General features: G+C 40.1%; 1 protein-coding gene across 4 annotated transcripts in view; it reads right to left on the bottom strand.

Moving 5' to 3' along the window:
• Window positions 1-1,252: 1,252 nt before the first annotated feature.
• The window catches only part of LOC114296317 (uncharacterized), a 56,638-nt gene continuing 43,757 nt past the window's right edge, over window positions 1,253-14,133 (bottom strand). For 2 of the 4 annotated variants that reach the window (XM_082909672.1, XM_082909671.1), the window contains exons 7-8: window positions 2,203-2,241; window positions 1,253-1,601 (exon numbers count right to left, since the gene is read on the bottom strand). In XM_082909672.1, coding sequence (XP_082765798.1) covers window positions 1,576-1,601; window positions 2,203-2,241 — 65 coding nt within the window. In that variant the 3' untranslated portion in view covers window positions 1,253-1,575. The remainder of the gene's footprint in view (window positions 1,602-2,202; window positions 2,242-14,133) is intronic. The other 2 variants (XM_082909675.1, XM_082909674.1) reach the window with 1 other exon arrangement.

The following is a 14,133-nucleotide window of genomic DNA, read 5'->3' as shown; positions in this document are numbered from 1 at the left end:
TTGTGTGAGCATGGGTTGAGCTTCTTGGATAGAACTTGTGGCCAACTAACTTGCTTTGAGATCTCATTGGAAACACATCTGATCAACGTGGTTTCTAGTGGGAGTTCCTTGGAAGTTACGAGACAAGTGGTTATCCTTGTAGACTTGACTCAATTATGTGGTTTGTTGCTTGAATTTTGTTTATGTGCTATGTGACTATACGTTAGGTTGCTTTCTTGTTCTGGCAGGAAGAGTAAGTGTCTCAGGGAAGGGAAGTCGGTTCATTGATGTTAGATGTTGTTATTGAGATATTAAGAGCTGTCAGGGAGTATATTTGAGATGAGGTGAAATCATTGGATGGTATGAGCTTAGTGTGAGTTATGTAGAATATTGTGAAAGGTTTGAAAAATGAGTGTGAGAATTGTGTTTCATGATGATGAGGGTGAGAAAGAGGGTTTGTGATATTTAAGTGTTGAGTGACATGGTTAAGGCTTGTACAGAGTTCATGGGTATGAAGGAAACTTGATAATTAAATGCTAGGAGTGGTTCTTGAGAAGGAATGTGGATTGTAATCTTTATAGATGGTGTTGTATGGGTGATGAATGTTTAGTGTGATTTAGAATTAGTGTTGCCATATCGGCGCAAGAGTGATGGGATTGTTAGGAATAGTACTAGTACAACGTGTACTTGAGGAGTATGGTAAAATCCTAGAAGTATGGGGAATGGTGTGTAGAGCTCCATCTCGGAGTATTTGATTTAGGGCAACCTGTGGATGTTTGAGTGTCAAATTTATGTTTTATTGAATGGTTAACCGATTGGTTGATATGGGAGTTTGAGTGACAAATAGTCACTTTGGAATGCTTAAGTATGAGAAGAGTCACAAGTTCGAAAAGTGTCTTGGAAGGGTTTCGTGAGTGTGGAGTATCCCGTATGTAATGGCAAGGCTTGGATGAGGCTTGTTTCAAGTGGATGGAAATTCCTTGGGTTGAGGGTGAAACATCAAAAATTTCTTGGTCTAGTCTACATGTGAATGAAAAATGGTAACTATGAGTATGAATTGTAAGATGTTAAGGGGTGTGTGCTGAACCTCAGATAGGGACAATTGGTGCCAGTGAGAATGTCAATGTTTGAATTGTGAAAGTAGAAAATTGGTGAATTAGATTAAGTTGCATAGTGGAGATGAACTGTCACACCCCCAAACTCGCCCCTAAAAGTTTGGGCATGACCAACTCGATAACAGTCTCAAAACTCAATAATTATGTAATATGGGGCCTGAACGGAAGCAATTATCAATTTAAAATAAACATCCATTGAGCTAACGCTTACATGCCAGGATCACAAAACAATCCATCAATTAGCCCAACACATAAGGAACATACATATAAGAGATAGTTATACACACACATATATACAGTCCCATCCCCGCAACTGGGGGTATAACTAATGCATCGATAGTGAAGGTTATACACACTTTACTACATTTGACAAAAACCACTGACCAATGCTATGAGCAAAGAAAGGAACTTCACAAAAATGGGTAACTTCACTGAATTGCTTGGACACAGCGGGATGATCGAAGATAGCTGTTAGGCTGGACTAAAACTGACCTCCTGGTTGATTACCTACAGAGACAGACATAACACAGAGTGAGCAGGGCTCAGTGAATAATAGTATGTAGGAAACTCAAATGAATAAACATGAATCACAATGCATATATGCGCATAGGTCACATGTTTGATCTTGTTCAGTAACCATTTCCAAACGGCCTTGGGCCCAATATTTACACAAAATGGCCTCAAGGCCAACATCATGTAGAACGGCCTCAGGCCCAAAATATTATACAAAACGGCCTCAGACCCACATATCAATAGCTGTCTAAACATTGGAGGGTAGATAGAACATCGACATGTACACCACCTCTCTTGGCCATAGGCCATGAATCATACTCAATTCAAATCACATTCGGTCAGTGAGACATCAGTATGTCCTCACCTTCCTCTACCTTAGATCTATCCAGACTCAGTGGCTTATAACTGAACGACCTCGAGCCCATCGTTAGCAAGGCAAAATGACCTCAGGTCCATAAAGATATCGTTACTCAATAATGCACATAAGTTTTCTAATTGTTCATCATGAGGAGACATAGTTTACTTACAAATAACAGAACTTTAATAATAATTATTAACAGTAAACAAAATATATCACTACAGTACTATTACTCACAGTGTTGTGGTAGAGCGATAGTCCCTTCCTGAATGTGACCTACACGTACATGAAACTCACAACTTAGTCCCTTTTCCTTTTAACCAATATCTGATTCGTTCAATCTCTATTAAATTACCAACATTTTAAAAGTTTCAAACACACATTTTAACAATCCCAGAGGGTCAAACAGAAGAAATGGAGGACAAAGAATTTCTCCCCATGGGTCGCACGTGCGAAGGCCCCTCGCCGCACGTGCGGGAAGGTGGGCTGCATGTGCACCCCGCACGTGCATATATTGCAGTGCCTCAAAGTTCGATTCCCTTGTTTTCTGCACGTGCGAATGTGAGCCCCGCACGTGCGGTTGCGCCTCTGTTTGCATACGGTCGGTCGTTGCCTCTATTTTTGAGCAGTTCGGATTTAGGCAAAATTTCACACAACCAACACATTATAGAGTAGAAAATGGTGAAATCAAAGCAATAATATGATATAACATCATACTAACATGAATCATAAACTCAATTAAGTCTTTGTTCTTTTCAAATTCATGATCACACTCAATATTCTTATGTTTGATTATATTTGATATGAGTTATATACATATATAACCATGTGAGTTCAACATGAAAAAAAAATCAAGGGCAAGATGTAATTCCTCCATAAAGCTCAAAATAACTCAAAATAACCAAGTGATACAAACATCCTTACTATTAGTCAATTATTGCACACATGGCTTCAATTACAAACCCTAATCACATGGATACAAACGAAACCCTTACTCAAGTCCAAGTGAGGGGTTAATTTAGGTGGATTGAACCTACCTTGAGCTCAAATCACCAAAATTTTTCTCAATTCTCCAATGTTCCCTCTTGTTGAAGCTTTCTCCTCCTATTCTCCCTCTATAACTCTCTCTCTCTCTCTCTCTCTCAGGAGATATTTTTATATGATGAGTTTTCTAAGTTAAGAGTTTAAAAGAGGTAAATAAGAGTCATATAAGAGTTGACAAAAGAAATTTAATCAGTTTAATCATTCTGAATCAATTTTTTATAAAAATTCCTATTATAATCTAAAAATCATGCTTATCACAATTATACAGTCAGTTTTGGATTATCAAGCCTCTAAGGCTCTCAATTTCTGATCCAAACGTCACAATTGTAACAGATTTTTCCCCTAATCGACAGATATAACTTACAATTAGATAATTTACACAATTAAACTTAACTTCACATGAAATTTCACATTTCTCAGATAAATGCACATAATAAGAGACCAAAAGCATACCAGAAAGCATATAGGAGGGTCGGGTTATTACACTCTCCCTCCCTTAAATAAGTTTGGTCCCTTAAACTTGTTTTACCTTATGATAGAAACAATTTTGGATACTGGTGTTGCATTTCCTATTCTTTCTCCCAAAGTAGATTCAGTCCCATAATGTTCTTGCCATTCCACTTTTACCATTGGGATTTCTCGATTCCGTAGCTGTTTCACTTGCCGATCCAAAATCCGGATTGGCTTTTCTTCATAGGTTAATTTGTCATCAAGTGTAATGTGATGATAGTCTATGACATGAGACGGATCTGGAAGGTAACCTCGAAGCATAGATATATGGAACACATTATGTACTTGACTCATACTTGGTGGAAGAGCAACTCGGTAAGCCACCGAACCCACTTTCTCCAGAACTTGGAATGGACCAACATATTGGGGTGTTAACTTACCCCTTTTTCTGAACCTTGGTTGCCCCTTCATCGGAGTGACTTTCACAAAAACATGACTACCTACCTCAAACTCCAAATCTCTTTGTCGGTTATCCGCATAACTTTTTTGTCTACTTTGAGCGGTTTTCAATCTTTCTCGAATAGTTTTAATCTTTTTAGTCGTCAGCTGTACAATTTCAGGCCCTAACAATGATATATCTCCGACGTCGGCCCAACACACGGGGGACGACATGGTCTTCCATATAAAGCTTCATAAGGTGCCATTCCAATGCTCGAATGGTAACTATTATTGTATGCAAACTCGACCAACGGCAGATGAATCTCCCAACTTCCCTGAAAATCCAAAACACACATTTGTAACATATCTTCTAAGGTTTGTATTGTTCTCTCAGATTGCCCATCTGTCTAAGGGTGAAAAGCTGTGCTAAACTTTAACGTTGTACCCATCGCATCCTGTAAACTTTGCCAAAATCTTGAAACAAATTTTGGATCCCTGTTTGACACAATTGAGATTGGAACACCATGGAGTCTTACAATTTCATTCACATAAATCACAACAAGTATATCCACGTTGTACTGAGTTTTCACAAGTAGGAAATGAGCGAATTTGGTTAACCGGTCTACAATGACCCATATAGAGTTCATACCCTGAGGAGTCTGTGGTAAACCTACAACAAAATCCATAGTCAAGTGTTCCCACTTCCATTTCGGAATTGGAAGGGGTTGCAGCAACCCTGTCGGTCTCTGATGCTCTGCTTTCACTTGTTGACATTGTAAACATTTTGAGACAAAGTCCGCAATTTTCTTCTTCATATTGGGCCACCAAAAATTTTGCTTTAAATCTCGATACATCTTAGTATTCCCGGGATGTATTGAAAATCTTGAGGCATGTGCTTTTTCCATCAAATTTTTTTAATTTCCGACACATTGGGAACACATAATCTGCCTTGAAATTGGAGCACCGAATTTGCAAAATCGAATCCGGGTCTTGGTTTTGTCTCCAACTCATTACAGATCTTCTTTAAAGATTCATCTTCCATCTACCGCTGCTTGATTTCTTCAATTAATGTTGGTTGGGCTGTTATTGCTGCCACCATAGCGTCCCGTCCATGCATCACAATATCTACGTTCATCCTTTCTAATTCAAGTGATAAATCCTTTCGCTCCGTAAGCAAATTTACCATACCTTTTCGACTAAGTGCATCTGCAACTGTATTGGCTTTACCGGGATGGTAATGGATCTGTAAATCATAGTCCTTAATAAGTTCGAACCATCGTCGTTTTTGCATATTCAACTCCTTGAGGTACTTGAGGCTCTTATGATCAATGTAGATTTCACAGGTAGTGCCATATAAATAATGTCACCATATCTTCAAAGCAAAGACCACCGCCGCTAGCTCAAGGTCATGGGTGGGATAGTTATTTTCATGGGGTTTAAGTTGTCGAGAAGCATAAGCGATGACACTCCATTTTGCATAAGTACACACCCTAATCCTTTATAAGACGCATCACTGTAGATCACAAATCCTTCAGTGCCAGACGGTAAAGCAAGAATAGGTGCTGTAGTTAACTTTGTTTTCAATTCCTGGAAGGCAAACTCCCGCTGTTCTGACCATTCAAACAACACTCCTTTCTGAGTGAATTGGGTAAGTGGCACGGAAATTTTAGAGAAATCTTTCACAAACCCTTGGTAGTGCCCGACTAATCCCAAGAAACTACGCACCTCGGTCACATTAGTAGGGGTTGGCCAATTTACGATTGCTTCAATCTTTTGTGGGTCAACCGAGACACCCTCCTTCGTTATCACATGTCCCAAGAATGCTACTTCATGTAGCCAGAACTCACATTTCTTCAACTTAGCATACAACTTCTTGTTTCGGAGCGTCTGAAGAATTAGACGAAGATGGTGCTCATGAGCTTCTGCATTCTTTGAATAAATAAGAATGTCCTCAATAAATACCACTACGAATTCATCCAAGTATGGCTTGAAGACACGATTCATTAAATCCATAAATGTCGTCGGTGCGTTGGTAACTCCAAAGGGCATAACTAAGAATTCATAATGACCATATCGGGTTCGAAAGGCAGTTTTCTCAACATCATCGGCTTTAACCTTTAGTTGGTGATATCCAGATCGTAAATCAATCTTTGAAAAGAATTGTGCCCCATTGTAGTTGGTCAAATAAATCATCGATGCGAGGTAGCGGGTACTTATTCTTGATTGTTACCTTGTTAAGCTCCCTGTAATCCACACATAATCGAAGTGTTCCATCTTTCTTTTTCACAAAAAGGACTGGTGCACTCCAAGGAGAAATGCTCGGGTGAATGAACCCCTTATCAAGTAAATCTTGCAACTGGACTTTCAATTCTTTCATCTCAACCGATGACATCCTATAAGGAGTTTTACAAATGGGTTGAGTTCTGGGCACCACTTCAATTGTAAACCCGATTTCAAGGTCTACTAACTCTCCTGGTAACTCCTCCAAAAAAACATCCAGAAATTCACAGACAACTGGAATCATGTCAGTACCCCTATTCGTTGATTGCCCTTTCAAGACACTGCACAAATATCCCTGACCCCTTTTTTGTATTAATTTGTATGGCTTCATTGCGGAAATTAGATAGGATGGAGAAATCACTTCATGCCCCTTAAAAGTGAATTCTGACTGCCCCGGTGGGTGGAAACTGATTTGCTTGGTCACACAATCAATAGTCACTCGATGCTCACTTAACAAATCCATTCCCAAAACGATATCGAAGTGAGTCATGTCAAGCGATAGCAAGTTGGCATATACCCGAACATCCCCAATTAGGAGTTCACAAGCAAAATAAACAGAAGTACAAACCATAGAATGTAATGACCCCAAAAGTCATCCTTATTTAATTAGGGGTTAATGTGTTTTAATTCAACTATATATATTGGAATTGAGAATGTTTTTATCTTATTTTGGGGTATGGATTGAGGTGGTGGTATGATGGTAAAGTAAGATTGGACCAAAGAGTATAATCCGGATAATTATTCTACGATCAACCGTCACTCATTTGCCCTTTTCTTTTTCCACACTTTGAATTTGAATGTGAGGTTAGAACCATTGGAAAGCTTATTTCTGGGGCTTCAATTTAGACACAAGAACGACCTAGAACGGAGTTCCGATGAGAGAGTTATACCCGTTTGAAGTTTTTACATCTGTGCTGGAAGCAGAGCCGCACGTGCAAGAAATAGCGCCGCACGTGCGGGCTGTACGGGACAACAACTCAAAAACGAGATTTTTGGCCCATTTCTTACATTTTCTTTTCCTCTCTTCTTCTCCCCTCTTCCATGTCCGAAACCCTAGCTCCCAAAACCTTGATTTCCTCCACTTTTATCAACAAATCCACCATGAATCTTACATCAAGGATGGAGAACAAGAAAGGGTCAACATTTCCAACCGATTGAAATTCGAATTTTTTGGAGAATTCTTCTCAATCTTTGCTCCTTTGCTTAATTCTTGAGGTAGGGGTCCTTATTCCCTTTCAATATTTGCATTTATGGATGGAATTATGGAATTTTGTGTATATACAAACAAAATCTACAGTTTTGAGCATATTATGTCCAACTTGAGAATTAAGGGTTTAGAGTTGGAGATGTTGGAAGTTAAATTGGTGGGTTAAAATGATAGATTGTGACTCCTAGATGTATAATCATTGGGAAAATTGGAATAAAAAGTAATGGGTTAATAAGTTTGTATTTTTCTTGAAATTTCAATATTTTCTTGAAACCCTAGGTTGATTAATGATGATAACCAATGATTTGGCCCAAATTAAAAGTAGAATAATGAAATTGAGATATTGAATTAGATATGTGCAAGTTTAATTGAAATTTGGAAATGTTTGAAAATTATGTTTAAAATTTGCGAATGAACTTTGTTATGAACGTTGTAATTCATGCTTTAATGTAAAGGAAAAATTGGGAAAATAATTTATTAAGGATATGGATGACATGAACTCGGTTGTGGAATGTTGAAATGGGATTCAAGGATTTAGTTTGAATTATGTTGAATTGTAAATTGATGTGTAATTGGTATAAAGAGAATTAAACAAGTTAAGAACGGAATAATTATATGTCACCCGATTTCTATGTGTATTATGAATTGTGTAGGGTCAGCTACATGGGCGGACCAAGCATCTGAACACTGTGAGTAGAAGTACAGTAGTCGTACATTCAATGATCGTTAATGATTCTTATTGTTAACATTTTATTTCTTGCAAGTATGTTGATTAACAAAGAATACTAACATTATGTGCAAGATATCTATAGTGGTTCATGACGAACCAAGGGAATGTATAAGCACTATGGAATCATGGTATTCACGTATCTCTGAAATCATTCAATTTGTAAATGTGCTTATCTCTCATTAGCAATTATCAGGAACGTCCTGTTAAACTTAAGTTAATTATGTTAACTCGTGTGAATGATGTAACAGCTACCAGTAGTACTCTGCTAAGTACAAGCCAAATATGGTAACATATATGAATGAGCAAACAAAGGTGTATACTTCTATATGCTATTAATAGATCAAGTGAACTACGCTATTTCTTAACGAATAATTAGCTAAGACCACGGATTGTTTTATACGTTAATACCTGCTAAGCATTATGATAAACAACGGATTGATTTACGGATGGCTCAACCCAAAGACAGAATTCAATATCGATGACCTTGTCATGTAGCCCACATTATGATGTAACCTGTTCTGTCTTTGCTAAGTGTACTGTAATGACACGATATAACAAGAAATGTTCTATGTTCTAATATGTTACGTTTTGGAAGTAAAGAACAGTTAGCCATACATGTAAAGTATTCATGACATCTGTAGCACACGACCCTTACCTGAGGGTAATAATACCGTGTTTTCAAGTATGTTACGAGTTCAAGTATGTTACGAGCATACGCATGTTACAAGTTCAAGTATATACAAGTTTACGTATGTTATAAGTTTAAGTCTGTTACAACTTTAAGTCTATTACAAGTTCACGTATGTTATAAGTTCAAGGACATTACAAGTTCTTAGTACCGAGGAACAAGAATGCTTTACATTGACTTGTTAGCACTATTGAAGTGCCAAGTATAATTAAGTTTGAATTCTGATTTTTGTTTATGAATTAAGCATAATGCATATGTATGAAATTGTTTCCGTTTATAATATGTATGGTTGGTCTGTAAAACCTGTTAATTACTGGTATGGAACAAAGTGCTACTTGGAACTAAGTGCTACATTGTGAGTCACCTCTAGAATCCATGTGAGCCACCTCTTGAGTCCATACATATATGAGTGAGGCTTATAGCCAATCTGGGCCTATGGCCATTCTATATGATCTATGAGGCCAGAGGCCATTCTGTATTTTCGGTATGGAACAAAGTGCTGTACGGAACTAAGTGCTGCAATGCGAATCATCTCTAGAATCCGTACGAGCCACCTCTTGAGTCCATACATATGTGCAAGTTATGAGGCCTATGGCCATTCCGGATAAGGTATTATAATATGAAACAAAGTGCTACACGGAACTAAGTGCTACGATGTGAGTCACCTCTAAAGTCCATGTGAGACACCTCTTGAATTCATACACATATGATCAAGGGCTTCATGCCATATGATCAAGGGCTTCATGCCATATGTACAAGGGCTATATGCCAACATGTTTAAAAGTTTAATGCTAATATGTTCAAGGGCTGTCGCCACTTTGTTCAAGGGCTTAAAGCCATTATGTTCCAAGATATTATGTTTCAAGTCAATATGTTTCAAGACTGGGCCTTAGGCCGTTCAAGAATTAATACAGAATCAATTAACCTTATGCCTCATTATTTATGTATGCATTGATATGTGTTATAATTCAAGTTGAGCATTGAATCATTTATGTGCTATTATTCACTGAGCTTCGCTCACTTTATATTATGTTTGTTCTGTAGGTAATCACTTTGGGAGTCCGTCTTAACCCCTGAAGCTCACCCTTCAGTTGTCAACCTCAGTATGCCCAGGCTCCCAGACCAAGTCTATGCATTTATGTCAAGTTTTGTTAAGATTTTGGCTTGCACTTTAATTATTTACCTAAGGTTAAAATGTATGTATATGACCCCTTTCTATACCAATGTTGGTTTATGCGGTCATGTATGTGTATGGGTATGTCTAAAAATAAATGACTGTCACGAATGTGATCCTAGCATGTTAGGTTTAGCTCAATGGATGCTTTTCTGTGTTATTTTATTATATTAAATGCTTCTGTTCAGGCCCCATATGATATGTATATCAGGTTAAGTGTCCGTTTCTGTATGGGTCATGCCCGAACTTTTAGGGGCGGGTTTGGGGCGTGACATATAATCCCCCAAAGGTGAAGACACACACAATACATAAGGTAATAATTCCTCAGGTCTATCTAAATTTTGAACAAATATTTTGGACACAAAGGAATGGGTAGAACCAGAATCAAATAGCACATAAGCAGAATGACCGTGAACAGTAATTGTACCTGACATCACTGTTGCAGCATTTTGCACGTCACCCGGAACCAACGCAAACACTCTTCCTCGTCTGACAGTGTCTTTATTATTGGTAGGCTTTGTAGCTAACTTTGTACTTGGAGCTGGTGTTGAGCCTGCCGAACTTGTAGTAGTTCTATTTTCATTTCAATTTTTGGAAAGTCGTATATGTTTTATTACTCCTCGGATGTACTGGATTGTTATTGTTTGTTGTTATTACAAACGTGTATGGTAAAGGTGTTGTGAAGTCACCGGATGGGTGACGAAAATTATTGCGTGATGGTTGAAACTCACCGGGTAAATGATGAGAATAATTTGGCAAATGAACGTTTCGTTTCTTTGTGTTGTGACTTGGAATGACACGGTCGACTAAATGCTAAGAATTTAATCAAAGTTGTGTTAATGAATGGCTTGTTGATTGAGCGGAAACTAAATGTTGATTGATGGTAAATGTAATTGCTATGAAAATTTTAGATTTACAAATGTACTTTGATGATAAATGATGAAGATGGGACACCGTTTGAGAAAGAAAATTTTATATATACATATAAATGTGAACGGTTTTTATTGTCTTATCTTTGAATGTCAGGCTGTATAAATAATTGGAAATGTTGCTAAGCTTTGTGCGAATTGAAATTGTTGTGATGGACCATACATTGTGGTGTGCCATTCGCTTTTGTTAGTGTCAGCCGAATTTTTGGTTTAATGGTGGTTTTCATTTTTCTTCCAAATTGGGAATTGGTTGTCTGGTGGTAGTGGTACACGTTGTTGCTGGTTGAAGAGTTGTTGATCTTCCTTGGACGTACTAGTAATTGGCGTTATTCCATGTCTCTTGGACTTCAATGAGTATGTTGGTCGAAAGAGTGATCATGATCTCTTCCTTGTAATTCTTCTTGTTTGGGTGTCCTCAGGGCATTGCGATATTGAATCCGAATCTGGGAATCTATCCCAAGTGTAGAACTAGTTGTAGGTGAGAGGTTGTGTTTCTTATTGGGTTTATACTACCTTTTGCTTGGCCTTCTTCTATTTCGGAGATGAAATTTCCTCAGGTGGGGAGTTCGTAACACCCGCATCCTTTAATCCTTTGGAGTGTGTATTTAATTCCCTTATTTTTATCTTTTGGGAGTTTTGGAGTTGCTAAATGTTGGTTTTGGAGGTGTGATCCGATTTAAACTCGTTGGGTTTGTTTGTTTGCGCTTGTTCCCGTCAAAAAGTTCCTTGGGAACTTAGAAATTCTATTATAGGGTCGACACCAGCGTTCCTAAGGGTCGACCCTTACCTATTGGTGAAGTTTCTCGAAGTGTTGTTGGAAAATAGGGTAGACATCGGTCTGGGGAGGGTCGACCCTCTTATGTTACAGAATCTGTGTTTTGGTTGCTGGAAAATAGGGTCGACCCCCTCCTATCTAAAGGTCGACCCCCTTGCTTGTGCCAGATTGTCTTTTCTACCTAAAGGGTCAACCCCCTTGCCCGAAGGGTCGACCCCTGCGTGTTTTTTTTCAGATTTTTTTGGGTTCGAATGGGCCCTACCTTTGGGGGGTTTTGGGCCTATTATTTTATTGACCTTAGGTTTACTTTTCTACTACTATAAATAGGCTCCAAACACATTTCATTTCACTTTTTCTCCTCTTTCCTCTCTCTCAAACCGTGAGTTCTCTTCTTTCTCTCTGAAATCAAGCTTTTGGCACTAAGACCACTAGATCTACTCACTTAGAGTGATCTTTTCACCTTGGTCCTTTGAGAAAAAGTGTAGATCTTGTCAAGGGCTTTTTTTTGGTCCAATTGTTCGTGGTTTCGTCGCTATTGATTTTGGGTCGTCATCTCTTGGCTTCAAGAGGTAGGGGTTTCTACTTCTTTTTCAATACTAACGTTTATGTATAGATTTGCGGTATTTTCTTTGTAAAAATACAAAAGTTTATATTTTTATGCATATTATGTCGAATCACGAGATTGGGGGTTAGGGTTTGAAGAGAGTTGGGTTTATTTGTTAGGTCATGAGTTTGGGTCATGAGCCTAAGCAGCCTGTCATGCATGCAGCCTGGGTAGCCTGGCATGCACGCAGCCTAGATAGCATGGCCTGGCATGCACACGGCCTGGCTGGCGTGGCCTGTGCGCATACTGCGCACACGGTCTTTTTACCGCGGGCGTCGATTGCGGGCACATTCGCGCACGCCTTCGCATGTAATGAACGTCTAATGATAAGAATAACAGCCAAGACCAAGGCCAAGGCCGCGTGGCCAAGGCCAAGGCTAAGGCAGTAGCCAAGGCAAGGCCAAGGCCAAGGCCGTCCAGCTGCAGCCAAGGCCAAGGCCGCCCAGCCGCAGCCGCAGCCGCAGCCAAGGCCAAGGCCGCAGCTAGGGCGGCCTAGCCAAGGCCGCGTGGCCAAGGCCGCAGCTGGGGCAGCCCAGCCTAGGCCGCATGGCCAAGGCCAAGACCAAGGCCGCAGCTGGGGCAGCCCAGCCAAGGCCGCATGGCCAAGGCCAAGGCCACAGCCAACGTAGCCCAACCGTAGCTAAGGCCAAGGCCAAGGCCTTAGCCTTGTCCATGCCTGCAGCATGCCACGCCACAGCCTTGGCTAGCAACATAGAATGCCAAGGCCTTGGCCAGCAGCATGCCATGCCATGCCATGCCACCGCCAGTAGCTTGCCATGCCAACGCCTTGGCCAGCAGAATGCCATGCCAACGCCTTGGCTAGCAGCATGCCTTGCCACAGCCTTGTCCAGCAGCATGGCATGCCATGGCCTTGGACAACAACATAGCATGCCACGACCTTGGCAAGCATGCCTTGTCCCCCGGGTAATTGCCATTAGGTTTGGCCTTGACTTACGTACAAGTTGCCTTGCGAAATGCATGTCCCTCGAGTAATTGCCATTTGGTTGACTTTGACATGTGAACGAGTTACCTGTGCTTTCCTAGTGGAAGCTTGTTGCCAAAAGTATGTCCCTCGGAAGTTGCCTGTCGCGTTTGTTATTTGCATTTGCGCTAACCGGTGCTTGCTTGGCTTCTCTAAATGTTTTTGCACGTTCGTCGCGCTTCTTAGTCCTTCGGGGTGTGATTCGTTTTGGGGGGTTGGTGCATAGTGTACGGCGTGGCGCGTGAGTTGTGTTTGGTTTGTGCGAACTCCACCTTGGGAATCTGTGGGGATGCTGCTGACCAGATATTGGCCTTGGAGACCACCTGCCGACCATTTTTTATGGTGAAAACCAGAAAAAATGGTCGGCCAACCAATTTATCTGGTCGGCCAACCAGTTTTTGCTGCTGGTTTCTGATTTTCTACAATAGAGGGCAAGAAAGGGGTATGGCAAAGTATTTGCAACACATGTATGCGCGACCACCCTCCCTATCATTACATAAGCTCAAGGGAGTGTAGGTTTGGACCCTCAGGCCACCAATCACGCATCTCGGTGCATGATGGCCGAGGGGCCGAATTGCGCAACTCAATATGCAATGAATGCACATACAAACTTGTGTAATAATTAGTTGTAGATTGTTATTAATTCTGTTGTGTAATAACTAGTTTAATTAGATTAGCTTAGATTAGCTAGTTGGTTCTGTAATATTCATTCTGACCCTTCGTCGAGAGGGCACAACTGTTGTAGATAAGTGTGCGTGTGTGTGATGCATGTCTTCCAACCCCCATTTCTTTCTCCCTTTTATTTTACCAGCTTACGATGGTTAGTTTTAGGGCATGTTTTAATTAGCATCCTTATGCTCGCACGTT

This window comes from Camellia sinensis, chromosome 15, assembly GCF_055761805.1.
Source record: "Camellia sinensis isolate YWXY chromosome 15, ASM5576180v1, whole genome shotgun sequence".
Classification (NCBI taxonomy): domain Eukaryota; kingdom Viridiplantae; phylum Streptophyta; class Magnoliopsida; order Ericales; family Theaceae; genus Camellia; species Camellia sinensis.
This window is presented reverse-complemented; position numbering and strand designations above follow the sequence as displayed.